Source organism: Cladophialophora bantiana (genome assembly GCF_000835475.1).
Source record: "Cladophialophora bantiana CBS 173.52 unplaced genomic scaffold supercont1.2, whole genome shotgun sequence".
NCBI lineage: Eukaryota > Fungi > Ascomycota > Eurotiomycetes > Chaetothyriales > Herpotrichiellaceae > Cladophialophora > Cladophialophora bantiana.
The window spans coordinates 1,483,831-1,508,865 of NW_015971576.1; the positions used below are offsets into that span (position 1 = coordinate 1,483,831).

The 25,035-nt window shown below is 51.9% G+C and overlaps 10 protein-coding genes across 10 annotated transcripts; 2 read left to right on the top strand and 8 right to left on the bottom strand.

The window, feature by feature from the left end:
* Positions 1-12: 12 nt before the first annotated feature.
* On the top strand, positions 13-2,512 carry Z519_01546 (uncharacterized protein; the record flags this gene model as incomplete). The annotated part of the gene is made up of 5 exons (XM_016759303.1): positions 13-173; positions 237-353; positions 408-1,119; positions 1,180-1,422; positions 1,484-2,512. 5 exons carry the CDS (start codon positions 13-15, stop codon positions 2,510-2,512), a joined length of 2,262 nt encoding a protein of 753 aa, XP_016624631.1.
* Positions 2,513-2,589: 77 nt separating this feature from the next.
* On the bottom strand, positions 2,590-4,257 carry Z519_01547 (uncharacterized protein; the record flags this gene model as incomplete). Its single annotated transcript, XM_016759304.1, has 1 exon — positions 2,590-4,257. The coding sequence occupies one exon, from the start codon at positions 4,255-4,257 to the stop codon at positions 2,590-2,592; it is 1,668 nt and encodes a 555-aa protein (XP_016624632.1).
* A 692-nt stretch (positions 4,258-4,949) lies between these two features.
* Z519_01548 (uncharacterized protein) lies at positions 4,950-7,081 on the bottom strand (the record flags this gene model as incomplete). Its single annotated transcript, XM_016759305.1, has 2 exons — positions 4,950-6,715; positions 6,760-7,081. 2 exons carry the CDS (start codon positions 7,079-7,081, stop codon positions 4,950-4,952), a joined length of 2,088 nt encoding a protein of 695 aa, XP_016624633.1.
* Positions 7,082-8,200: 1,119 nt separating this feature from the next.
* Z519_01549 (uncharacterized protein) lies at positions 8,201-10,476 on the bottom strand (the record flags this gene model as incomplete). Its single annotated transcript, XM_016759306.1, has 6 exons — positions 8,201-8,443; positions 8,501-9,269; positions 9,386-9,547; positions 9,604-10,187; positions 10,250-10,298; positions 10,346-10,476. 6 exons carry the CDS (start codon positions 10,474-10,476, stop codon positions 8,201-8,203), a joined length of 1,938 nt encoding a protein of 645 aa, XP_016624634.1.
* Positions 10,477-12,308: 1,832 nt separating this feature from the next.
* Positions 12,309-12,497, bottom strand: Z519_01550 (uncharacterized protein; the record flags this gene model as incomplete). The annotated part of the gene is made up of 1 exon (XM_016759307.1): positions 12,309-12,497. One exon carries the CDS (start codon positions 12,495-12,497, stop codon positions 12,309-12,311), a length of 189 nt encoding a protein of 62 aa, XP_016624635.1.
* A 1,231-nt stretch (positions 12,498-13,728) lies between these two features.
* Z519_01551 (uncharacterized protein) lies at positions 13,729-14,326 on the bottom strand (the record flags this gene model as incomplete). The annotated part of the gene is made up of 3 exons (XM_016759308.1): positions 13,729-13,991; positions 14,061-14,214; positions 14,264-14,326. 3 exons carry the CDS (start codon positions 14,324-14,326, stop codon positions 13,729-13,731), a joined length of 480 nt encoding a protein of 159 aa, XP_016624636.1.
* A 914-nt stretch (positions 14,327-15,240) lies between these two features.
* Positions 15,241-15,696, bottom strand: Z519_01552 (uncharacterized protein; the record flags this gene model as incomplete). The annotated part of the gene is made up of 1 exon (XM_016759309.1): positions 15,241-15,696. One exon carries the CDS (start codon positions 15,694-15,696, stop codon positions 15,241-15,243), a length of 456 nt encoding a protein of 151 aa, XP_016624637.1.
* Positions 15,697-18,769: 3,073 nt separating this feature from the next.
* On the top strand, positions 18,770-20,524 carry Z519_01553 (uncharacterized protein; the record flags this gene model as incomplete). Its single annotated transcript, XM_016759310.1, has 3 exons — positions 18,770-18,883; positions 18,937-19,407; positions 19,463-20,524. The coding sequence occupies 3 exons, from the start codon at positions 18,770-18,772 to the stop codon at positions 20,522-20,524; spliced, it is 1,647 nt and encodes a 548-aa protein (XP_016624638.1).
* Positions 20,525-21,055: 531 nt separating this feature from the next.
* Positions 21,056-21,880, bottom strand: Z519_01554 (uncharacterized protein; the record flags this gene model as incomplete). The annotated part of the gene is made up of 1 exon (XM_016759311.1): positions 21,056-21,880. The coding sequence occupies one exon, from the start codon at positions 21,878-21,880 to the stop codon at positions 21,056-21,058; it is 825 nt and encodes a 274-aa protein (XP_016624639.1).
* Positions 21,881-23,064: 1,184 nt separating this feature from the next.
* Positions 23,065-23,432, bottom strand: Z519_01555 (uncharacterized protein; the record flags this gene model as incomplete). Its single annotated transcript, XM_016759312.1, has 2 exons — positions 23,065-23,216; positions 23,345-23,432. The coding sequence occupies 2 exons, from the start codon at positions 23,430-23,432 to the stop codon at positions 23,065-23,067; spliced, it is 240 nt and encodes a 79-aa protein (XP_016624640.1).
* Positions 23,433-25,035: the final 1,603 nt, after the last annotated feature.

Below are 25,035 nucleotides of genomic sequence, written 5' to 3' on the forward strand. Positions count from 1 at the left end.
CCTTTTGCTAGCATGGGTGACCTTGACCATGCCAGAAGTCGGATCATGAACCAGACGACCATGATGGGAGATTTGCACCCCTCTGAACATGTATCCGTGATGGTAGAAGCACCTCCGACCTATTTGAATCGGCCAGTGCGAGGGAAACGAACTAGATATGCCCCAAAGGCCTGGTACGTCCGAAGAGACTCTTGCTGTTGTCTCCTGATTGCTGATGGTGCCTACCCGTACGACAGTGAAGAATGCAAGAGGCGCAAGGTCAAATGCGATGGGAAATCTCCATGTCACCAATGTACCCGGTCTTTCTTCCGCTGCAATTATGCCGAACGAACTAGGCCCGGCCGTCCCGCTTCGTGAGTTCATCATTTGACCGACGCTATTCTTTGATGCTGAGATGATGGAGGCAGAGATCTAAATCTGCTGAAACGCAGGCTTGAAATGCTGCAAGAACAGGTCTCTGCACTAGCATCCCAGAGGCAGAATGAAGAGGCAAGAGGGGTGAAGGAAAACCCGCAACTCCATGCCTTCATCACTGATTGCGACTCGAGATGCCCATCTCACGTGTCAAATCCAACTCTGCCACAGGCTGGCAGTCAACATACCATGTGGTCAGCCGCCTCGAACTATCCACCATGGAGTGGGCATGGCAGCTCGTTGTCCTTCCGTGCGACCGCCGCGACATCGATCTCTAGAACAGGTGTTCATTCTACGTCAAATCAAACGGATACTGTTTCCGTCAGATGTCCGGCCTTTGGCTCAGAAGATGTTCCATGCAGCCCACTGCTTAGGATCTCAGAGGACGAGACAATACGCTTGATAGGTGTTTATGAAGCCGAATGTGGATTGCTTTATCCATTTCTGGACCTGACAGCCATTCGTCAACTGGCTCACAGTCTCTTATCACAGGCGCATGGTGGTATTTCGTCAGCCTCTCGGTCTGAGCGCACTTCTAGGGAAAACGTTACCCTAGAGATGATTGTTGCTATCGCGCTGGTGATAGAAGGAAGGGGCCAGAGTACCTCCAGTACCAGCATGCTGGACGATGTCGAAGCGGAAATGGATTTTCGCCCATGTGGAGCGTCCATCGATGTCCGTTTTCTCGAAACTTTGACCCTGATGGTGAGGAGTGATACCCCCAGAAGCTGAGAAAGAAAAAAGAAGCTGAGAGACTTCTCACAGAGTATATATCAGTTTTATCGTGACGAAGAGATGCTGGCGTGGCGAACCATAGGTCTAGCAGCCAGAGCGGCCATCGAAATGGGATTGCACCTTCGGGAGCCGCCCTTTGAATGTGGCAAAGAACGAGATCGCACGAATAGGCTCTTCTGGTGCATCTACGCTCTGGACAGACGGTGGAGCCTCGGTACAGGACTCCCTTTCGCTTTGCACGAGGAAGATATCGACCCCAGCCTTCCAGAACCCGTAAGTTTATGATGGGGCCCCCTCTTCCTGTCTTATTGTCCCGAACTGACGCAGGACACAGCGCGACTCACCCCCTCATTTGTTCACGAGCATGATAGCTTGTTCACGGATTGGATCCAAGATCTGGAAGGCCTCATTGAACCTTGACCACTTTTTGCAACCGGCCAAGAGAGAAGATACCGCCTTTCTCGAGTACCAGGTCCGGCAATGGTATGACTCGCTATCCCCCGAACTCCGATTTAATCCCAACGATGACCTGGTGATCGAGAGTCTCTCGCCAGCGATGAACCGACACAGAATTCTATTTTATCTCCGGATGAACCATATGCGCATGCTGATCCATAGGAGGTCGCTTCTGACGCCGAATACGATCACGGCGGACCCAACACGGGAGGGTGCCCAGCTTGCTGTTGATCTGGCCAGAGAGAGCATATTGTTGCTCGACAAGCTGCACCGCATTTCGGCCCTGTACTCTGCGCACCAGACCTGTTTCAACTACTTTCTGTACTCAGCCCTGACTTTGATCTTCCTGGCCGTATGCCACGCCAAGACACAATTCTACGAGTATTGCCGCCAGGAATTTCTCCTGGCCCTGGACCTCATCGGCGGAGTTTCGGCGAGATCCCACTTAGCTAGGAAGTTGTGGAAGACGATCAAACACTTGAAGGTTGTGGGTCCGAAACTGGGGATCCTGGCATATATGGATACAGCGGACGGAGAGGGCGGTGGCCCCGGTGGAAATGGACAAACTTATGTCCCCCCGCGCGATGAGCACCAGGTTTTCGCCGGACAAGGACAACAAGTGTACGGCCATGCTGCGCCGTCTGTTCGGATGGATTTCGGGACTCAGACTCGGCAGGCTGATGGTTTGCATGTCCCAATATCAAATGGTTCCCCCAGTCTCTTCGCGCACGAGTGTGCCGTCGATGGAGGTCAATTGAGCTCCGAGCTCTCAGGCCTCTTCCTAGCAATTGAGCCCAGGTACGATCCGATGCCGTTGCAGCTGATGGGCCAGTACCAGCGAACGGCAGAACCCGCATGGGCCGGGACGGCAGAGGATTTATCCAGGAGTCTGTGGAACTATTTCTGATACAGAGCTTCGAGCTTATTGTACGGGTCGGGCCAAGACGAGTACCAATGATCAACCTTGACACCAACACGTCAAAACTAGAATGGATGGAAACCACTGTATCCGCCGTCCTTACACTCGTTGAGCCTTTGGATGAACATGCCCAGACCACCCAAGAAAACCAGGACAGAACGAGTCTTGCCTTCGACGTTGGCTCCGTAAAAGTACGAAGCAGACGTTTTGAACAACATCTTGTCGCTGACGAAGTTGCACAGCTTGCCCCATTCATCTACGCCTTCCTGGGTTGTTTCAATCATCTTGACGGCCCGAGATTTTTGATGAGGAGACGACTCAGCAACAGCATCCTGCTGCTGCTTGTTGGAGTGCTCCTCGGCCCGTTTGATAGCGTCGGTGATGAATTCGACGTGCGCCTCCAGCATGGGCGGGACATTGGCAAGAGGAGACTGCGGGCCGAGAATCATGAAAAGATTCGGAAACTGAGCCACAGCGACGCCCATGTTGGTGACTGCTCCCCCTTGCTGCTTCCAATACTCATCCAGCGTGAGTCCGTTACGGCCCTCGAAGCGTATTCTCCTGTAGGCACCATCGAACGCGTTGAAACCGGTCGCGCAGATGATGACGTCCAGGTCGTAGGCGGTGCCGTCTGACTGCCTGATCCCGCCGCTGGTGAACTCTGCAATGGGGTTGGTGCGGATGTCGACAATGTCCACGTTCTCGCGGTTGAACTGCTCGTAGTAGCCCGTGTCACACAGCGGGCGACGCGCGTACAGTTCTGTGGGCATCAACTTGCGCCTCTTCTCCGGATCGTGCACGATCTGCGCGATTTTGCCCTTGATAAAGTCGCATGCCGTCCGGTTGGCGGTCTCGTCAAAGGTGATGTCGTTGAAGGTCCCGAGGAGGAAGTTCAAGCCGCCGCCTTTGTCCCATGCCGCCTGGTAGACCCGCTCCCTCTCTTGTTCGGAGACGCTCATGGCGGCGACCTTGGCCTCCTCGAAACCCATTCCGCCGATACTGTGTCTGACTTTGTGCCATATTTCGTCGTACGTCGAGTTGATAGCGTCGCGCTCTTCCTTGGCCACAGCCCGTCTACCAGCAGGCACGGTATACTGAGGATGCCTCTGGAAGCAGAGAAGTGATCCCACGTTCTTCGCTATATCGGTGATCACCTGGACCCCCGTCGAGCCGTTTCCAATGACGCCAACTTTCTTGTTGCTAAAGTCGTAAGACTCCGGCCATCGAGCTGTATGGTACAGTTCCCCTTTATACGTCTCCCTACCGGGAATGCTCGGCCAGTTTTCCGCACTGAGGAGGCCAATGGCTGTAATGAGGTAGCGAGCCCGGAAAGCGCCGCCATTGTCGGTTTCGATCAGCCAAATCCCATCTCCTTCGTGCCACCTCGCGGACAGAACCTCGGTGTTGAATTGCAGGTGTTCGCGTAAACGATGGCGCTCAACGATATGCTCCAGGTAGGCGAGAATGTCCTTCGCGTCCAGGTAATTGTCTTTCCAAGCATATTGCTGGAGGTCTTCTTTGTCCCAAGAGTACCGATACACGTAGGATGGAGTGTCACTCATGGCTCCTGGATAGCGATTCCAATACCATGTCCCTCCTAATCCGTGTGCTTTCTCGAGCACCCTGACCGACAAGCCTAGCTTCAGCAGCGAATGAAGCTGGTAAATGCCTCCAAAGCCTGCTCCGATGATCACAGCATCATAAAAAGGGCTTTCCACAGTAGTAGCAATCATCGTAGCACTGTTGAGATAGGAGACCTACTATACCCAACCAAGAACCGGGAGCAAAGTGGAGTGGTATGTATTCATGGATGCCAACACCGCCCGCTGAGGGACTTATAACACGCCGACCCGGCTCGACTCTCCATATTTCCCATGCTTTGGAGGCTCCAGTACCTGTAATTAGACACTGGGCGATGCGGAACAAAGCAGAAGATGTGCCCCTTCGCCCACGTACAAGGACTATGGCATGGCAAGGTTCGGCCCACATTATTTCGGTGTTTCGGAATCTCAAGTTCCGCAAATGGAAGGGCTATCACGTCTCCAAAGAGAGAAATACTGCGGATCGGTTCCGCAGATGGCCAAGGATCTGAAATGCTTGAGGACTTGGAACTCCGTAAGACATGCGAGAGAAATGGCCGTGACAGCGAAACCACACCAATGTGATAGCTGAAAAGGGCTAAATCATGACGAAGTGGCTGCAGTAACGAGACTCAAATATAGCTTAAGGTAGAGGATGAATGACAGGGTATCGTTATTGTAAGAGGTAAACAGCTTACGAACTGTGAATGAAGGTCACCCTCAATCCAATAGTGGATCACCGTCACCACTGTACTCTTCTTGTCAGACCCGTGGGTCCGTAACACATCTCTAACAAGCAAGCATCAACCTCCCCTCGGAGAGGGATAGCGACTACCGGTAGCAGCTTAGACAGTCTCCACGTGCTTAGAAGTCATCTTCTCCTCCACCACTTCCACGTCATCCACGTTCACATCCACCACTTGCTCCGGTTGATAACATCTCGGCGCCATCATTGCCTCTTTGGTGCTTTCATACACGCTGACGGTAAATGCTTTCACCTTCTCTTCTGGGGTTACACTCTCTGCCTGGTCTGCATCGATGAGAATCCAGCCAGGCTCTGCCCTCTCCAGTCGTGCTCGTACGGTAGCATTCAATGCCGCAAACCTTACCTCGAGTGAATCACCACCATACTTCCGAGCCTCGGTGAAAAGCTCTCGCAGTTTCAAGTTGGCCGTGGTGTCAAAGTGATTCACTTTGGTGAAGTCGAGGATGAGGAGTCGAATTGGAGGAAGGACAGAACTGCTTCCGGCGCCGACAGCTTTTCGGAGTTTGGCCACTCTCTTCTCACCTACAACGGACCATGTCCTTTCGGCTTCTTCACTCTCAGGCGAAAGAAACGAAGGCGAGTGATGTGTCTTGATCGTATCCAAAATCGTGGTCTTGAATCGCTGTGCGTTCGGGAAGAAGATTGACTCGGCAAACACGAAAATTTCAGTATCGGCAGGAACATTGTCAGGCATGTCTCTTGCGGCATCAATCGATTTCACAAGAGGCGAGGCGGACGCTGAATTGACATTCGGGACACGCTTGAATGCTTGTCGAATCAACGAGACGGCAATGGACCATCCCACGCCGGTTCCAATTCCGACTTCGGATGATTTGAACAACGTCAGCCAGAATGCCAGCATTGCAGCAACGAAGTCAGTGAAAGAGGTGCGCCAGTAGTAGTAATAGGTGCGCCAGCTTCCAATCAACGGCCAGATGGCGGTGATGACAATGGCGGAAAGAACAGCTTTCGGGATCCAGTAAAGAGCCCCGGTCAGTTCGTAGATGGTGATTATGACGACAGCGGTCGTGATGGTGCCACAGAGAGGGGAGCGAACTTTGCACCCCGAGTTGACAGATGTTCGTGACATGGCGCCACCAACACCCATGGCCATGAAGAAACTGTTGCCCATGTTGACGACACCAAGGTAGCAGAGTTCCTGGGAGATATCGGTTAAGTAGTTATTGCGAATCCCAAATGCTCGTCCAATGGCTACGTGTTCGAGCGCGGCGGCCACGAAGGGAGCAATGCTCCGGCCAATGGTTTTTGAAAATAGTTTTGAGTCGACAACGCTCCCTTGGAGACCATTGGCCTTGACCTTGGCAACGGCGAAGAGATAGTCGTCGTCGCTGGCTCGATTGTGGTTGACAGCGTAGCTGATGCCAGTGTACAACAGGACGCAAATGAAGGCTCGACTGATTGAGAGGTAGAATGCGATGCGGCTCTTGTTTCCCCATTTCTTGCCGACTTGGTCTAGGGACACCAGGATAACCATGGCAGAAAAGCCTATCGCGCACGTGATCCCTCCCGCCTGCGGTAGCTGAGAGAAGACATAGTTGATCTGTTGGGCTGTGCCGTCGCCACCACCAGGCTCACCGAGCAACGAGGCCACCTGTCCCAGGCCAATGACAATGGCCGCGGCGGAAATGAAGCCGTTGAGAACAGGTGTGGAAACAAAATCAAGGAGGAAGCCCAGTTTCAAGAATCCAAGGGCCATGCCATAGACACCCATGCCCAAAGCCACCGCGGAGGCAACTTGCTGGGGAGTATAACCATCCTTGACAAGATCTTTGATGATGTCCGCGGTGAGCAAACCGATGAGTGAGGTGGGACCCGTGGACAGATCTGAAAGACGTCAGATATTCCATATTTTGTGAGATATTCATTACCTTTGGAGGTGCCCATGAAGGTGTACAGGATGCCTGGCAACCAGCTGGCCATCAGACCATACTGGACGGGGATTGTCGCAATCTTGGCATATGCCAGTCCCTGAGGAATCAGCATGATGCCCAGTGTAAGGCCTGCAATGAAGTCGTTGACGAGCCATCGAGGATTGTATCGAGGCAGCCAACTGACAATGGGCACTTTGTCAAGAACATAGGTGGCAGCCGCCGAGGGGAATGCACGAGCGCCATGCACACCATATCGCCGTGCATTGTGCCAGTTGACATCAGTCTCAAGAGAGTGTTTGACGCTTTTAAAGAACTTCATGATGGACGGTTAGCATTGGAAGCTCTTAAGGTTAGCAATTGGGAAGACAGGTCGTATCAAGGTGGCAACCCCGACGAGACTATATAGGTAGACACGGCTGCTACACGCCAAGACGGATACTTGATGTTGAAATAAGCGGTTAAGGTTTTAGGGCTCCGGACGCAGACGTGGGGGAGGGGAGAGACATCCACTCACTCCGCGCCGGGGTGCATTAGCCTCGTCTGTTCTACGGAGTACTTGCCACAGATGTCTATCAGGCCATGGGTGCTGATTGAAAGGGAGTCGGTCTACCGTTTACAAAGCGGGGTGCCACGATTTCCAAGAAACCAATTCCACCAACGACGTGCCATTTTGTCGATCGAACTAAATCCTGATGTCAAAACCACCATCTCCACATCCGGCATTCGACCTTCCGCTTAAACGTTATTGCGGAAGCCCTTGAAACTTGTACTATTTACCAGTAAGTTTACGAGCCGCAAAGGCACGGGGTCACAAGTCACAAGTGTCAAGCCCCCCCGTGGCTCGAAGAAAGAACACCCACAGCCGTTGTCATTTCAAATTGTGACATCTCCGCCAGAATGATCTTCCGGGTGATATATTGGATCAAGTTGATGTGGATGGATAGAGAGCATGGGAAATAGAATAGGCGGCTTTTAGACCGTAAGTGGCTTGTCCAGACCGTAACCTGGTGCTCGAAAGCATGCTTAGTATTCTGAATCACATATAGCACATAAGAGTGGTGGACAAGAATCAGGATAGAAGACGTATCGGGGCAAGCCGAATTAAGAAATATATGACCAGTCTAACTCAAAACACACGCCGCATCCAATGTGGCCAAGTAGAGCTCAATAACAGCCAAGTGGTCGCTAACTCGAACGTAGCCAACGGCATCGATAGAGGACAGAGGGCCTCTATTTCCAAGGTAAGCGGAATACTTGTTACCGGCGAAAGTCACCTCTGTTCTAACAGCGAAGCCCTTGGAGTGCGCCACTTCTGTTTCAATTCGGCTTGGAGGCTAACGAAGCTCAATACTTGTGCTATCTGCTTGGACAGTCTTTCATACGGTTGGGAAACTTCACCCATTCCGGTGCCATCCTGATTTCCCACATCATACCACACTCACACAGTCTTAGCTTCGTCCCTCGAAATACTCGCAGCCCTCTCCGCTTCTTGCTCGCGCCTTTGCTCTCGGATGTCCCTGACGATGCCGCGCTCGAACGTGTACAACGGCTTCAACTCCGCAGACTTCTGCCAGAAGATATAACGTTTGATGAACCACGGTAGCCATGTGCCTGTCTGGTAAGACATGAATCTGCGCGTTGGAACGGCGAAGATGTAGTCGAGTTCTTCGAGGGTGCGTTGCTGTGGAGCATTTTGGTCAGTAAATCTCTGGAAAAGTGAAAGGATATGATAGCTCACCTTCGTCTCAGGAACCCAGAAGAAGATCATAATCAGTGCCAGAATGTTCAAGCCGGCAAAGAAGCCGAACGCGCCGGTGGCGCCAAAACTGCTCAGGATCTTTGGAAATGTCAAGCCCAAGACCGCAGCCCAGAATAGACAGGTGGCAACCGCCCATCCCATGCCGACCTCACGGTGTGAGAGAGGGAAAACCTCAGCCGAGTACGTGAACGGCACTGGACCTTCGCCAGGTGAGTAGAAAGCAGCGAAGAGGTACACGAAGAGTGCGATGACGCCCAAGTGAGCACTGCTCGATCGCGGGATGTAAAAGGCAAACCCTGCGGCAAGGAGGGTCCAGGCCATGTTCGGGAACGTGAACAATAACAGAGCACGCCGGCCGAATGTGTCAATTGTGAGAAATGCCGGAATGGCAAACAGGAAGTTGACCGCTCCAAAGCCGAATGAACCCAACAGCGCCTCGAAGTCAGACGCTCCACCTTCACGGAAGATGGTCGACGAGTAGAAGGCCATAATGTTGATGCCACACATTTGTTGTGCGATCATGACTGTGAAGGAAGCCAAGGTAGCACGACGAACGCGAGGCATGGTGAACAACTGCATGAATCGTGAGACGTATGTAGACTCGCCGACAATGTCGTGCTCGATCTCGATCTGTGTACTGATATAGTACAAGTCTCTCGCAGCGAGGAGAGGATGATTCCTAAGCTTGAGTAGAGATTGATATGCTTTACTAGGTTTACCGTGCTTGATATACCATCTCGGACTCTCTCTGTTCGGGTGAAGCGTTAGATTCAGAATCATTGAACACACCCAAGGACACCAAGTGGTGGCAGGGCTCGGAAACTCTCAATGAAGCCATCAAAAAGACTCGGGGCTCGGACTTACGGGCAGAGAAACACCATCGCAGCAAGAGGAATGGCAGGAATAAAGGCCGAGCCAAGCTGAAGACGCCAGCCAATGTCGCCGGCATTCCAAACAGCCAAGTTGAAGGCGGTGCCCAGAAATATTCCAAAAGCGGTCCAAAATTGCCAAGTCATCACAAGGGCGCTGCGAGCAGATGTCAGCTAACGCGGCGTTAACGGTCGGAGCAACGGGGAGCTCACCCTCGAATTGCGGCCGGCGAGTTCTCAGCGGCGAACACGGGGGTGGTGGCGCCCTTCAGACCCATGCCGATGCCCATTAAAACACGTGTGGCAAGCAGCTGTTCCCAGGTTTTGCAAAATGCACCACCGATGGGCGTTGCAATCAGAAAGATAGCAGAGATGAAGATGGTGCCTCGTCGGCCTAAGTAGAAGTTGCAAGGATCAGAGAGCCAGCAGCCTAGGAAGGCACTGCCTATGTAAGGTGCCGAATTGACAAGCCCAATGATCCAGAAGTCTCTCTCGTAGCCGGGCTGGCCCTCTGGTGTATCAAGGCCGAAGGCTTCCGGGAACGATAGATTGGCCCCGTTAGTTCCAGTTTGATCCCAGCCTTGAACTGCGGCGCCGATAGAACAGACAATGACGGTCATGTAGAGCTTCCAAGGATGTTTCCATTTTCTCGAAACCTCCGTGCGGAGGGCGTCCTTCTCTTCTTCAGTAAGGAATGCAAGACTCTCAAAGTGACCAGGGTTCTGCGCGACTAAGGCGCCCTTCTTAATCAGCTCGATTTCAGAAGCCAGACCCGCACGGTTTGCAAAATCTTCAACCTGTAGGTAGGGCATTAGTCAATGCTTCCTACTGAACATTGCCAGTGAACGAGCTTCCTTACGTCAGCCAACAATTCTTCCCGAGGGATATCAGCGAGAGGATTGGAGATCCTGTTCAAGCTTAGCCGGAGTATACGAAGACCAAGGGCGCAGCGTACTTCGCATCCAAGTTCTTGCCTCTGTTGAGATCCGCAATAGAAGAGCGCCGGCGCTCCGGACCTAGAGATTTTTCATGGTGATTCGCGATGTGCCCATTGTCGAAGCTGCTGGTGCCCCTAGCGTCCGACATATTGGAGTGTTTAAGGTCCGTCACTATGACGGTGAGTATATCTCAGATGCCTTGGAAAGTTGAAATCGGAAGAAAGAATTGCTGGGTCCCGTCTTTCTCATATACACTGTTCATCCTGTTCAGTTGTGGGGACCCCGCCCGCTGATCAAGTTCACAGTAAGGCGTACAGACCATGGTGACATCGTCCCATAGATCACAGAGAGTTTGCAAGATAAAGACCCCTGATGAAACTGCTTTTTCGATCATCCATTGGCAGGTATTGGGCTTCTGGAAGCGATTGCAAGCATAGCGGGAGCCACTTCACCTGCAGGCAAAGCCCTTGGCAGCGGAGAAATCTCCACCTCCCCAAGGAAAAAAGCATGCGGGTTGAAATTGGCAGATGTCATTTGGTGTTGCCTAGAAGTATGTCTAAGTGACCTTGATGTGCTTGTTTCCCTGAGACCGACTAATGAAAGTTTACATAGGCTCCAGGACTCCTCGTCGTCTTATACACAACTAAGGGTGAATTTTCAGTTTGCGGCCTTGGAAGAGCAATCTCAACAATCAAGGCTGATACAACTGGTAGACACTTGTACGGTTTCAGTGGACTGGGAGCCACCGCCAAAACTTTGACCAAAGATTGGATAGGCGGCGAGTGGTAGAGTGGAGGAAAAGAAGACGGATTGCCGCCAAGATGTAACAGCGGGAATGGGCTGCCAAGGCGCTCGGTGGGTGCCAAGGGCGGAGATCATCCTTGGCCTGCTCGGCGGGATCTGGAGATTCGCCCTCCGGGATACCAAAGCCGACGGCAGCACTTTTTCTGGAGAGGCTACGTCACCTTCGACGTGAAGGGACAGGAGGGGGGGTGGAGAATGCTTGTCATTGCCGGGAAGATGTAGAGTAGCGCTGGAAGGTCCCCCGAATCTGGACTGCAGAATGCGCTGGTTAGCGTAGGCGGCGTAGATGGGGAGTTGGATTGATCAATGGCAGAAAAAAAGACCAAAGCCTCAGCATCCAAGAGAGCAAAAAGTGAGATTGCTCTTTGATGTTGTCGAGGTTGGAGTTGCCGACATGCAGTTGCAGACCGTCGTTTGAGGGGCGGAAAATGGTCATGCCCATGATGACAGTACGGGGTATGGCACCCGACATAGGCTCTAGCGACGCTAGATTAACAATGGATAGAGGAAGGAGCTGGCTCGTTGGATTCAGTTGGAGGAATGAAACGCGGGTTGAGAAGAAGTGTCGTGTTCAAGTATGTCATATTGGGCAAGTTTCAGTAGGCAACTTTGGCTGAGAAAGGCTGAGACAAGGTGCATGTGTACTGTAGCTTGCGCTGTCAGGGAAGACTGCAGTAGAACTCCTACATAACTCGAGATGCCAATGTGCAAGTGCTCCCCAATCATCAAAGTCTGATCCCCTCGATATCTCGGCCTCTGCTCACAGGATAGAACCAATACCTCCAATGCCTCCAATGCGCAGTTCGATACACTCACAAGATGCAACTCTGAGCCCCGTGCTTTTCGCTGACCGCAATATGATCCATACTGCCCCTTCCTGCCATCTTCGATCGTACATTTTCGCTCCGTCTAGCACGCCATTGGTCCCAAATCTAGGCCTCAGTCAGAGAACCCTTTTCATTCGTCTTCCTCATCTACTTCACCCCCTCTTGCTGCTTTCTCGTAGATCTCGAATTTCAGCAAAGGTGGTACCGCTCACATTCCAGACGAGCACCTGCGCAAAGGCGAGCGGTGAACCAGACATGAAAGCGAAAGATGACTCATTCCTTTTGAGACAACTGCATAACAGTCGCTGTGCCTCAGTGGATTAGATTCCGTGGAGGTGCATGCGATAGGCTAGGTTGGTTTTGCCATTTTGCATGGTATCTCGACCGTGATGTTTTTCTGCTCGATGGTTTTTGTTGCCTTTTTGATGATGTCCTGACCCAAAACGTCATCCTTGCCCAGCGCCGTGAGGAGAATGTCGGTCTCGTTCGACGGGACATTGCTATTGACCACGTCCATGACATATATGAGTTCTGGCATTACCACTGAGCGCTCCTCATCATCTTCGGCATCATCGTAGTACTGTCCCAGCTGAATAGGCTTTACCCTTGGGTAGGGCTCAAGTAGTGATTGTTCCGGTCAACGTGGGAAACAGTATAAAGTCCATCGGACGGCTAGGAGGCAGAACAATCGGGTCTCTCCTATCCACTGGCAAGGCTTCGGAAGAAAGAGCTCCGCACGGGGACTTGATGGCTGCGTAGAAGAGCCAGAATATTCCACGAACCTCTTTTGAACGTCTTTGCAGACCTTTAAAAAAGCAAAAGGATTCGAAGATTTAGATTCGAGGGGTGAGATATCTCCTGTCTCGTTTATGAAACGTCTTTCGCGTTCGATTTTGCCGAGGGCAAATTCATATATTTTGAGCCAAATATCTGCTGGAAGTGTTAAGAATGTGACCGGTTTGTCTGTGGACGCCTCTAGCGAGCCGAAGGCGATACAGGTGCCATGATGCCAATAAGAGAGTTTGTTGTTTGGGAGTCTGGTAAGTCGAGCAGAGGAGTTGACAAGAGCTCACAAAGTAGTGGGATGAGGAGACAGGAAGAAAGGGTTACTTAAGAGGTTGAAGGCAAGGAAAGAGACACGAACATGGGTGACAATAACCTGGGTCTTCGCTACGAGGCTTCTTTCACTTCACCGACGGGGTGGGAATGGACCGGAATCAACAAGGACTTATACTTGAAACTGACAGTAGGTGCTTTGCACAAAGTATATATACTGAGAGATGATGGAGATCTCAGCCATGGAGAGGTGGAGGGCTCCATCTTCACAAGTCTCCGGATGAACGATGACGCTCGAGTAGTCAAATGCAAACTGGCAGATATCCCAGGTCGTGTGACATAATCACAGAATTTCCATTTCCAAACAATTATCATTTAATTTGGTTTCACCTATCAAAGTCTGTGACATTGCTAGACACTCGTTATTACGACTAGCTGCCTAGCAACACTGCATCCCTATACCGAGCGCATGGTAATATGCATAGTGGGTATCTCTGAGACATTAAGGACAGCCTCTTTCGCCGTTTTCGCCTGCTGACTCCGCATGAATTTCAGATCCGGATGTTGATCAACCGTTAACGGGTTATGTGTTTCATCCTGATGCTTCACCGCATCCTCCGTCTAGGCACGACTGCGCCGGTACCACGGGCGGCGTACGTATCTGGCAGCCTCGGTAAGCATATACTGACTCCTATGAATTCTTGTGGTCAATCTTACGCTCCGTCAGCGGGAGCTGCCGCAACAGTCTTGCGCCTCTCGCGATGAACGAACCAGAGGCCTACCAAGGCGCTGAAGATCCAGGAAATCGCAGATAAGAAAGAGAACGCCTCAGCAGACCTATAGCGACCGCAGAATCCGTGGAAGCTGATCTGATTCCAGTCGAAGGTGTCTCCATCACAGCTGGTGCCGTTCGCCCATTCGACGAGGAGCCCAAAAGAGGCGAACCAGGCAAACGAGAGGATGATATCCATAGGCCCTGTTTTAAGAGCAATCGTTTATTAATGTGTATTCCCTTACGCGCCATATTATGTTGTCTGGGGCTCACAGTGAAAGAAGCCGCCTGCGAATGGGAGCAGCCAGAGTAGACCAAGAAGAAGAGAGATTCCAGCCACAATTTCGATGTAGATGAGACGCGCAAGGGGCCAACCGTTGCCGTGGCGGTAATCATCTAGGTAGGAGCCGACGATGCCCGCAACGACCTGAGCACAATTAGAGAATGATGGCGGGATGGGACGAAGCTGCACTTACACCAGCGAAAGCGAGCTCACAAACACGCAGGCCTATAGACACGATTCTGGACACAACAGGCATTTTGATGATGGGTTGATGGGCGTCCTGTAAGGGTTTCCTGGAGAGGGAGAGAGGAGAGACACCACAAGATGAAAAGATACTATCCCGAGATAGAGACAAGGTCAGAGGAGAAATGCCTACCAGAAGAGGGAGAAGCGGCACCTTAAGAGTGAAGAGTGGTCGGTGAAACTAGGGTGCGAGGTGGTAACAAGGCGACACAGATATTCCCCATTTGCCAGCCACCGTTGGTGCCGTCATCGTAGACCAGCACTGTATTCGTTGCACAGAACAGCCATCCATCCCTTGCCTTGATTTTGGGGCACGCCACATTGTATGCTGTCCTTCCCAGAGTCCAAGACCCTGGCGCGTGACATGAAACGCGTTGAGAAGACCAGACAAGACGTCATTGGGAAGTTGCGAGAGGAAAACATGCTACCAAAACCGGGCAGAAGGCTTGAGGCTCACCAATCCCAAGATGATCACGGACAGGATTGACAAGCTGGCAAGGCTGAATGTGGTGAACGAAGCATTGAGAGACAACAAAACTGGTAAGCGAGCCGCCGGCGGGTGGAAATCAAGTCCATTGCAGGTCGGGAGGTGTCAGTTGTCACGAGGTGCATGACGTAATAATACCCACGAGGCGCTTGTTCTCAGCCTCGTCTCAGTCATGGTTCCCATCTTGCCATCTTGCCACCTGCGCCGTAATGTGCCTGTTGAGACTGTGCTGGATAATGGATAGCACTTAGTGTTCCCGCTCGGCGCCCAACTCATTCTGGTCAACCCGCAAAACAGAATCCCCCGACCACCCGGCCGACATCCTTTCCTTCCTCATAACACAAACACGGCGTTGCTCCCGATCAACGCCTACCCTGTTTCTCAGCTCCTTACCCTTCCGACTCCTCACCTCCCCTCTCTCGCTTTTGTCCAATGTGTGTTCAGTCCAACACCCTCGCCTTCTCCTTAACCTCGTTCCCAAAGTCAAAGGTCCCGCCAAACAGGATCTGCCTGCTCGTATTCAGAATGATATCCGTGATCATGACCGTACGTCCAATCGCATCCCTCCATTTTTCGCCAAAGCCGCCCACGTTCATGCGTGGGTACATATCATCGCTCATCAAGTCCGGATTCTCTTTCACTTCTTCCGCCTGCGAAAGAGCCAGGGCCGGTGATATCTTTTCTGCATCTGGCGGAAGGATAGGGAGAAGGTACTCCTTGTAGGTTCTCAATTCGAAGTCAGTGACGTTGTAGAGTGTCGGATGGGTTTTGGTGCGGTCAGGAAGGCCGGCGGGGGTAAGATTCATGGCTGGGTGAGAGAGAAGAGCCCGGATTAGAGCTGCATGTTGGGACGCAATCTCAAAGCGTTCTCCCGGAGAAGGAGGAGTTGAGGCCATGTTCTTTGATACCCCTGAATGTTGAACCACACGGGGAATGATCAAACTGAGCTGCGAGATGATGCGCGAGCGAACATCACGATGTGTGCTAAAGAGAAGAACTGAACACAGAGGACAGCAATAGTAGCTGCGGTCCGTAGGGAGTAGTCACACTTGGGTGTTTTCGGCCAGAGACAGGAATTGTAACTCGGTGGGGTGATGGGAGGGTGGGTTTTACATATTATTCTGTCTAGCTCGCGCCTGAAACGCGTAAGTAGGGCGCGTTCAAGTAGCCAAGGAATCGACATCAAGTGCCAGAGACAACTCTCACCCCTTTGTTTCTTCCCTTGATTGCCTCTGGCAACTCCTTCGTTGCCCTGGATATCGTCGATTGTGCTCCCGTACTTTTGCGCGAGGCTTTGTTATACTCGAAGCCCTGTTCGAAGCTTTAGGGAAACGCTTACGCACGTAAATGAGACCCTTGTCCCCTCCTGGACCTCCGCCCCCAGACCGGGGCCAGATGACTAACGGGCGGTATTGGGGTCTGCAATGCTTTGCTAAGGTGCGGTGTACCGAGTACCCATTAGCCTATAACGCTTTCGTGTTATCCTCGGTGGGTTCTTGACTAGAAAGCTTGCGTTTGCTCGACTTCATTAGTCCTACATGAAGAGAGTTGCCTTTGACCTCAACTTGGACAAGACGAGTCTCCAGAAGCCGTGGCCGGTCCTGTACGAAGACCTCATTGATCAACCTCCGAAACGATCAACGCCCGGCGATGGTCAATAATGGTTTTCCCAGCAAAGCCTGCGCCAACTGTCAGAAGAGAAAAATCAAGGTAAGCAGTATTGATGCAATGCCGGGAAACTTTTGTCAAGCATGTGAATAACACCTTTTGAATCAGTGTGATCAAAGCAAACCGGCATGTCTCCAGTGCGTCAAGGCTCACTGGTCTTGCCCTGGTTATCGGTCAGGCATCGACCTCTATTTTCGTGATGAAACCAAAGGCGTCACACGGAAATACCAGGCCTATCGACCCAAGTACCCCCACATGTCGGCATCGGATGCAAGCTCTGGGCGATGTTCCCCCAATTCGAATGCCTCGAGTCCAGACGTATCACCGTGCAGGCTGGACATGGACGTGATGACGCGAGCAGTCTCGTTCTTCTTTTCTCAATATGTGCACCAACCCCTGGCATCTTCCGAGAGATTCCAACCTGGACCCCTTGAATACCTGCCGTCTCTGTACGCACAGAGTCGGCCGGATGGTCCCTTGGTTACGATCGCGCACGCTGCTGCGCTCGCTAGTTTTGCTAACGCTGGGAACGTTCCAAGTTGGATGCAGGAAAGTCACCGTTTATTCGGGCTGGGGATTCTGAAATGTAGACATGCACTTGCGAACCCGGTAGATGCAAAGTCAGACGACGTCCTTGCCAGCATTATGCTTCTAGGGATATATGAGGTGAGCGTTCAAAACTTGCATGAACCGAGAGGCGGCAAGTAACATGTGAGCGGCAGACTATTGCCCTTAAAGGACGCGAAGCTATGAGGGCTTGGAGTCAGCATATACTTGGCGCAGCAGCTCTTATCGATTTCCGTGGTCCCAGCCAGTTCCAAGACAGGGTTAGCATTCAAATGTTCCTGCAGATTCGGCGCCTCATAGTAAGTGCAGTCTCATGTCATCTTGCACCTGACGCTCGCCGGCTGCAGAAGAAGCCTACTGAATACAATCGCTCCAGGTCCTTTCAGCATATCAGCTACAGAAACCTGTGCCTTTTTCTCTTAAGAAGTGGTCGACATGGTTGGAATGCGCCCATGTTGGAGGGAATTGCGAAGTTGTCCATCTTTCTAATCGGCTTTCGGAAATTGTCGAGGTACTCGCATCTGTTCGGTCACTGATCAGAGCATCCCAGGCACGAGATATTATTGACGTCTCATCCATGCTTCTGCCAATCGATAGCATGCTTCAGAGCTGGCAAGACCAGCTCCCCATGTCGTGGAGGTCCAGATCTCTTCCCGTTTGCTGTCTTCAGGACTGTTCCCTACACAGCCATTTCGAAGGAATGCCGTTTGAGGTCTATCCCAATCTATACATTGCCTCGCTCTGGAACAACTATCGTGGCGCCCGTATTTTAATCCACGAAACGCTTTTATCCATGGCAATCTCCACTTCTAACACAACCGTGTTCGATACCAAGCAACTATGCGCAACCATCAATATCTTGCGCCAGATGACCGCTGAAATCTGCCTGAGCGTTGACTACCATTTGAGACCAGGCCCGAGTGGCTCACCATACAACTCCAGTCGTTATCAGAATGATATAGTGACGGACTCAATTCCAGGTAGTGAACTTCTTCTCTGGCCTCTCTTCATGGCTGGCATGTTACCTACGACAAACCCTGAACGAAGGACTTGGATTTCGAGTCAATTAAATCGAATTGGGACCAGCCTGGGCATTAGACTAGCCCTTTCGATGTGCCAGATCTTGTGCCACCAAAGAGACACGATTCCCTTCACGCACAGCGAATTGTGGGCATATAGTGATGATCACTTTGAAGGTGTGTGCTACTGAGAGAAAGCTAATGTAATCAATTGAACTGCCTGCATCTCTGAATTTACGGATCAGAGCTCGTGTCGGATATTTGATGCCGGAGGCCCCTGAAGACAGGCTACCTTGCATCCTCCTCCCCTTGTCGAAATAAGTGATTGGTTGACGGTAAGGTGAAAGCGGTTACCGAGCCTCCGCTCGCGGACCTTTATTGGCTGCTCCGCAAGGCTAACCAACAATGGACTGGATTCCTATCCTCACCGTTTTCAATGGCCGTTGTTGCTAACGACAAGCGAACCGAATCGGGGTTGCTATGGGCACCGCTATGCTCTGCAGCATGCCACTTGGCTTAACAGTCCTGTGTGCCAAATTCACCTGTTGAAGTCCCTACCACTGTCCGTCTGAAAAGAGGAACCTCTGCATGCTACAAATAGAAGGCAGCACCTTGAAATCAGCGATGTTGACATATACAATTCCAGCGGCTATTCTTGCTACGTCAAGAGCCAGAGACGAGCCGGCAACTTTCGTCGTTTTCCTTCGCTGAGAATATGTTGCTCTCAGTGCTTCTGGCCCCGATTCTCGGCTTCTGCTGGGTTACGCAGGGTGTCAAGTTGCCTGTTGTCGACCTTGGGTATGGGCTCCATCAGGCAATAGCATACAACGTGGGCAAGCATTAATTAGCTCCCTGAAATACGAGTTGGTTGACCATTTACAGGACTCTTTGGACTTTTACAACTTCTCCAACATCCGATATGCTCGGGCCCCAACAGGCAATCTTCGCTTCACGGCTCCCCAGCCTCCATTGACGAACAGAACTGTTCAGAACGGCAGCTCCGGGGGAACCTGCCCTCAGTCATACCCTGTTTGGTATCTCTGTGGCTTGGCTCTGCTCAGCGGCTCCATCAACTCCACCAATGCATGTGATGCTAGCCTCATTCCCAAGCCTGACTCCACAGAACGAGAGGATTGCCTGTTCCTAGACGTCATCGTCCCCAAACAGATTTTTCCCAACGCCAGCACAAAACAGGACACAGGAGCGCCGGTGATGGTTTGGGTCTATGGAGGTGGATTCACTTTTAGCAAGAAATATGAGGATGGAAATCCCGCTGGCCTTATCCAGAGAAGCCGGGAAGAAGACCCTAGTGGCAAAGGCGTTATCTACGTTACCTTCAATTATAGGGTAGGAGTTCTTTCGTGCACGTCTTGCCTTGTTAAACATCTCTAACGTTGGATGGATTTAGGGTGGTGCATTTGGGTTTCTGTCAGGACCTAACGTCCAATCCAATGGGAGGGCCAACGCTGGTCTGCTCGATCAGCGAATGGCGCTCGAATGGGTGCAGCGCTATATTCATCTCTTCGGAGGCGATCCAAAGCAGGTCACCGTGTTTGGACAATCTGCTGGTGCCGGGTCCATCATGCACCAGATCACCGCATTTGCAGGCCTGAAGGGTCCTGCGCCTTTTCGGAGAGCAATTCTGCAATCCCCCGGATTTGAACCGTTCCCCAGCCACTGGGAACAGGACAATCTGTTGCAGAAATATCTCGGACTCCTTAACGTGTCGACGATCCAAGAAGCACGCCAGCTTCCGTTCGCTTCTCTCTCGGCCGCCAATGTGGAACTCGTCGCGGGATCGCCGTATGGGACATTTACATTTGCGCCCGCGGTCGACGGGGATTTCGTACCGTCGCTGCCTGGTAACCTTTTGGCACAGGGGAACTATGATACGTCGGTACAGATCATGACGGGCTTCAACGCCCACGAGACGCTCTACTTCACCGACCCGGACAGTACCAATAACTCAATCTTCGTGTCCAGCATCTCTAGCACGTTTCCCGGCATCCAGCCCTCGGTGGCCAACTACGTGGCCCAGGACCTCTACCCGCCGATCTTCAACGGAAGCTACCCTTATACGTCGTTCTATGAGCGGGCCGAGCTGACGCTGCAGGAAAGCGCGTTCACATGCAACACGTTCTTCCTCCAGGAGGCCGCGAAGCTAGCGGCCGGGTACGGATACCGCTTCAGCGTCCCGCCTGCCTACCACGGTCAAGACGTGGCCTACACGTACTACAACGCCGCCACGGCAGGGCGCGGCGTGAACGCCACGATCGCCCTGCTCATGCAGCGGTTCTTCACGCGCTTTGCGCTCAGCGGCGACCCCAACCGCAAGGGCGACGCGGTCACGATCCCTGTGTACCAGCCATCGAGGGAGATCCTAGACCTGAACGTGACGGGTCTGGACGTGGTCCCGGATCCCAACGACAACGCGCGCTGTCGGTGGTGGCAGAAGTCTCTGTACTACTGAGGTGAGAAGAGAAGTTGTTCGGTACAGCCACGAGAGGAGAGGGAGGAGCAGTTCCGCTAATAAGCAAATCGTCTTACATGACTTTACGCTATATGCGTAGAATGTCCACTATCAGTTACTCAGAGCGTACTTTTTAATGCACGGGACCGTAATGGCGGAGTATGTAGTATCTAACCTGGCGATTGATGGCCATTCTTACATATTCGAACGGGCGCTGGCAGTGGAGTCCCGGAGCGTTTGTCTATTAAAGGTAAAGGCTGTCTTCTCTGCTTGTTCGCCCATGCCTTGGTTCAAAGGCTATCGGATACTATAGTCGATCTTGTTGGTTTTGTCTATGTGACCTCGAGGATCGAACACGGAGTTCCAGTTCGAGCGGCATGCTTCGCGAATGTGGTCGTTAAATACGAGTTCGGCCATGGAATAGATTAAAGGCTGGCGACAATAAGCTATAATGGTATCTCTGAGCTACAAAAGCCAAATAAACACAACGGCCACCTACGTCTCTCACATGCGCCCAGACCATGAAGCCGATCAGTGCTTGCCCTCTGTAAACCACGCGGTCGCCTTGTCGATAATTGCCTTGCCGCCAGTTTCAATAACGTCTCCGTGGCAAGGAATGACTCTGTCATAGTCCCATTGCTTGACTCTCTTGGCCGACTCGGCGAAACTCTTCCTATCCTTGCCGGCAGCCGCGTACCAGAGAAAGCGCTTTTGCCAGGTCATCTCGCCCTTGGTGTTCATAATGCCGGCGAAAAGCTTGGTCAGGATACCGGCATTCGGATGCATTCCCGTCTTGGAGTACTGCTCGGTGGCCGGGAGGTTGAAGAGCAAGTCCGCCTCAATCATGGTCCTGCTGGGCTTATGGAGGAAGACGAGCTCCTTGTTGGTATGGGAGTCGAAATACTCGTATGAGAACTCGGTGTCGAACTCGGGAGTGATGTGCATGTCGAGCTTGTTCTTCGCAGAGAAGACATGTGCGAATTTTGTCCCTTTTGTGGCCGGATCGCCCTCCCTCTTCTCCGGCAGCCCTTCCATGCCAATCACCTCTGCTTCGGGATATTCTTGAGCCCACATGGAGAGGAATATGTGGTGCTCGATATCCGGCGCAACGATGTATTTGATAGGACCCATAGATGTGACTTTGGCCTTGACATCCGGTGTGAGCGCCACGGGGGAAAAAACGGCGACGTTGCCCGTCTGTAGCTTGACCAATGTACCCCGACCGCCAACCTTGATGTGTCCGAACCGCAGGAAAGGTACACTGAGCGTGGTGATGTTTGGAGTGACATCTCTGATGACCATGACCTTCGCCGGATCAGCGGGGATCAAAGAGGAAGAAGATTTGGAGGTGGACATGGTGAAGGCGCAGGTGAGGAGTAGTGCTGTGTGGTAGAGGTATTCGACCTATTTGTAGAAGTTATCTGACTTCTAAAGAGAGGCGCTGGTGAAGAAGGGAAACTCGCATTGAACTGCAGGGAAATGTCTCCTGATATACTTTTTTCCTTCCTGAGGCCTCGTATACCAGGTATCAAACCTTCGTATCGATGTTTTCAAATTGTCTGTGGCTTGCATTACCAAGTCATTCGGTTGACTTCTCCATGGTGCACATGGTTCAAGGACGAGACAGTCAAGAGGCCAGGACGTCATGCAGCTGGTGGAACTGCGCCGGCACGGCCGTTACTTCAAAGCAAGACGATGCCTATTGCGGAAGAGCTCCAGCGTTTCCTCGGCTCGTGGGTTGTAAAACTGTCATAATCCCTGCAAGTAAAACTTACTCACAGCTTCATACTTATCAAGTACAAGTACTACCTGGGCACCCCCCGGCTCGCCGTGGAAGTTAGTAATCACCCATAGTGCCTCACTAGCCGTTGAGGCTAAAGGGTTTAGCTCCTTGAAATGGGTCATGTAATCCGCAATACCGAGTACCTTGTACCTTATTAGGTACCGTACTCTGTATGATATGAACTATGAAAACCCAAATCGCCGACGAGATACTTCTCTCTCTTTCATCTCTCTTTCGTCGGTTCTCCATAGTGCGGAGTGAGCGCTGACCGTTTTTGGAACCCTCTTTGGTACAGGCAAACAGTCATACTTAGGCATATCCTTCCTATATCTCCGGTACGTGAGCGAGAGACAATGTGGAAGAAATTGAATCCAATTTCCAATGCCGTTGTGGTTGGTTGTTCTATTCGTTCCCAGGCTGAAGATGAGGATCTATCTTGTACGAAATGCTTCTTGAAGACGCCAACTACTTGTAAAACTCAAGTGGTATTGCATGCTCGTTATGAACGCTGCTGCATTCTCTTCATCCTCTTGAACATCTCTTTTTCCCCTCCGCTAACTCGTCAAATGTAACGGGCCGCGCATTGCAAGTCAGGCTGATCCCCTCCTTCTCGAGCTAACATTGCATTTCCTTGCTCTGTTCCAGCCCGTGTTTCTTTTCCTTCCTACTGACTATTTTCTTCTTGTTTTGATGTGCCTCCGTCTCCCTTCTCTCCTTGACGTTTCTAATTCGTCTTGTGGTTTTCAATGTGGATATCTTACACGGCCATACTCACGCCGTCCGCCTCGCCCGAGTTTACTGTCTTGCCAGTCTTTTTGATCTTCTCCAGCACGGTCTCGTACGAGACCGAGTCCTCGGTCGTGACGTCGGCGGTTTGTGTGTCGAGGGAGACGGTGTAGTTTTTGACGCCTGGGGAATGGTCTTAGTGTCAATACGGAACGTCTGGGGATGGCGCGAGCAAGGGAAATGAAAATCAAGAGGTAGAAGAGGGTGGGAGGGCTAGAAGGGACACGGTGGCATGGAAGAGGACGACTTACCGTCGAGTTTTTTGAGCACGCGTTCCACCGCGCCGGAGCAGCCGCCGCAGGTCATTGTCACGTTGAACTTGTAGTGGTGTTCAGACATCGTGAGTGATTGTTTTTATATTAATTTACGTATCTGGACAGCGGTTTAGATTGCGTGACTAGGTGAGACCGCGAATGTAGCGATACACGGGAGGAATCGAGGGCGTAAGGGGAAATAGAGAGATGCCAGGTTCGTAAGCGAGGCGGCGGGCACGCGAAGACGTTTATATAGAGTACTGCTCCAGTAATGCGATATGCGAAGGCCAAGAGCGGTGCGACAATTGTGCGTAGCGCAGGTTGGGTGACTTAATGCGAAGGCTGAAGCCTAAGTACTGAGTTCAAAACAAAGGGGTTGTTGTCTGTTGTTCACTTATGGCGCTCAATCACGCGAAAATTGCTCGTTCCTGGGCGGGTAGGTTTTGAATTAGTAAACCTGCTCAACGCGCAAACGTGGAGCAGATGTAAAACGAGACTGGGATGAGACACCAATGGGGGCGGTGAAGGATGGGTGTGAGATCACCAGGCTGAGGATTCGGGTCCCAGGCCTGGCGAGGGGCTAGGGCGCGCGAGGGGTTGGGGCACCTTTGGGGTCTTGGGCTGGTGGGCACCAAAACCACTCTTCCAGGGAGTGTTGCTATCTTTAGGCGCTCTTCGGACTCCCTATTTCTGAGATTATTGGACTTGGGATTGCGTGATCGGTGTTCTTTCTTTCTAATAGTTATGACGAACCGGACAAATCAAAGTATCTGGTCGGGGGTCAACAGAACTAATCCCAAAGAGACCTCTGAGCATGATTTATTCTACTTGAACCCCCTCCCCCGGCGGGGCTACTAGGCCTCACCAGCCAAACCCCTCGAGCACAACGCACCCGGCCGAATTGAAAATAAGAACAGGAACCCCTTATCGACGAAAGCCACCTCTGTTCCAACAGCGAAGGCATTCGAGTTGCCACTTGGGTATTTTTCGATTCAGCTTGTCACGTCCAAGGCGCCTCATGAGAGGCGACACTCACCTCCACTTACCCCAAAAGGGCTGCCAGCGCCACAGTCTGTTTTCTCGGTGCCGTGTGTAATTGCAATGGTAAATGTTACTCGGCTTCTTGACAACCATTCATGATTTTGGCCGGAAAAGGGTTTACAGCCCGCGGAGCCAAGCAATTTGGACAATGGGTATGGCGCCCTCTGGGTTGCTGTGTGCATACTCGGCCGTAACAGGTATTTGGAAATCCAGCATATGGGCTTGGCTGGAGCACTGTATGAGACGAAAACTACTAGGTATCTTTCAGCATATTGATAAACACGCGTCTGGTGAATGACGTGGTAATAAGCATACCTGTGAATAGGAATTGGTGTCGTCGGTGTGGACACAGATGCAACTTCCAAGTCGTTGGACCAAAACGCGGCCACGAGACCCAGAAAGTCGAAGACTGGTTTTACCTTCGATGACGCCTGAGATGCTGTCTGCCGGCGACCAGGGGGCTTGCTGGGTGTCCCTGAGGATAGCAAAGACGGAGAACTCAAGACAGGGCGGTTTCAGTGTCAAGAGTGCTTCAGAATGATGATGTAAGTGAGGTGAAGGTGAAGGTGAAGGTGAAGGTGAAGGTGAAGGTGAAGGTGAAGGTGAAGGTGAAGGTGAAGGTGAAGGTGAAGGTGAAGGTGAAGGTG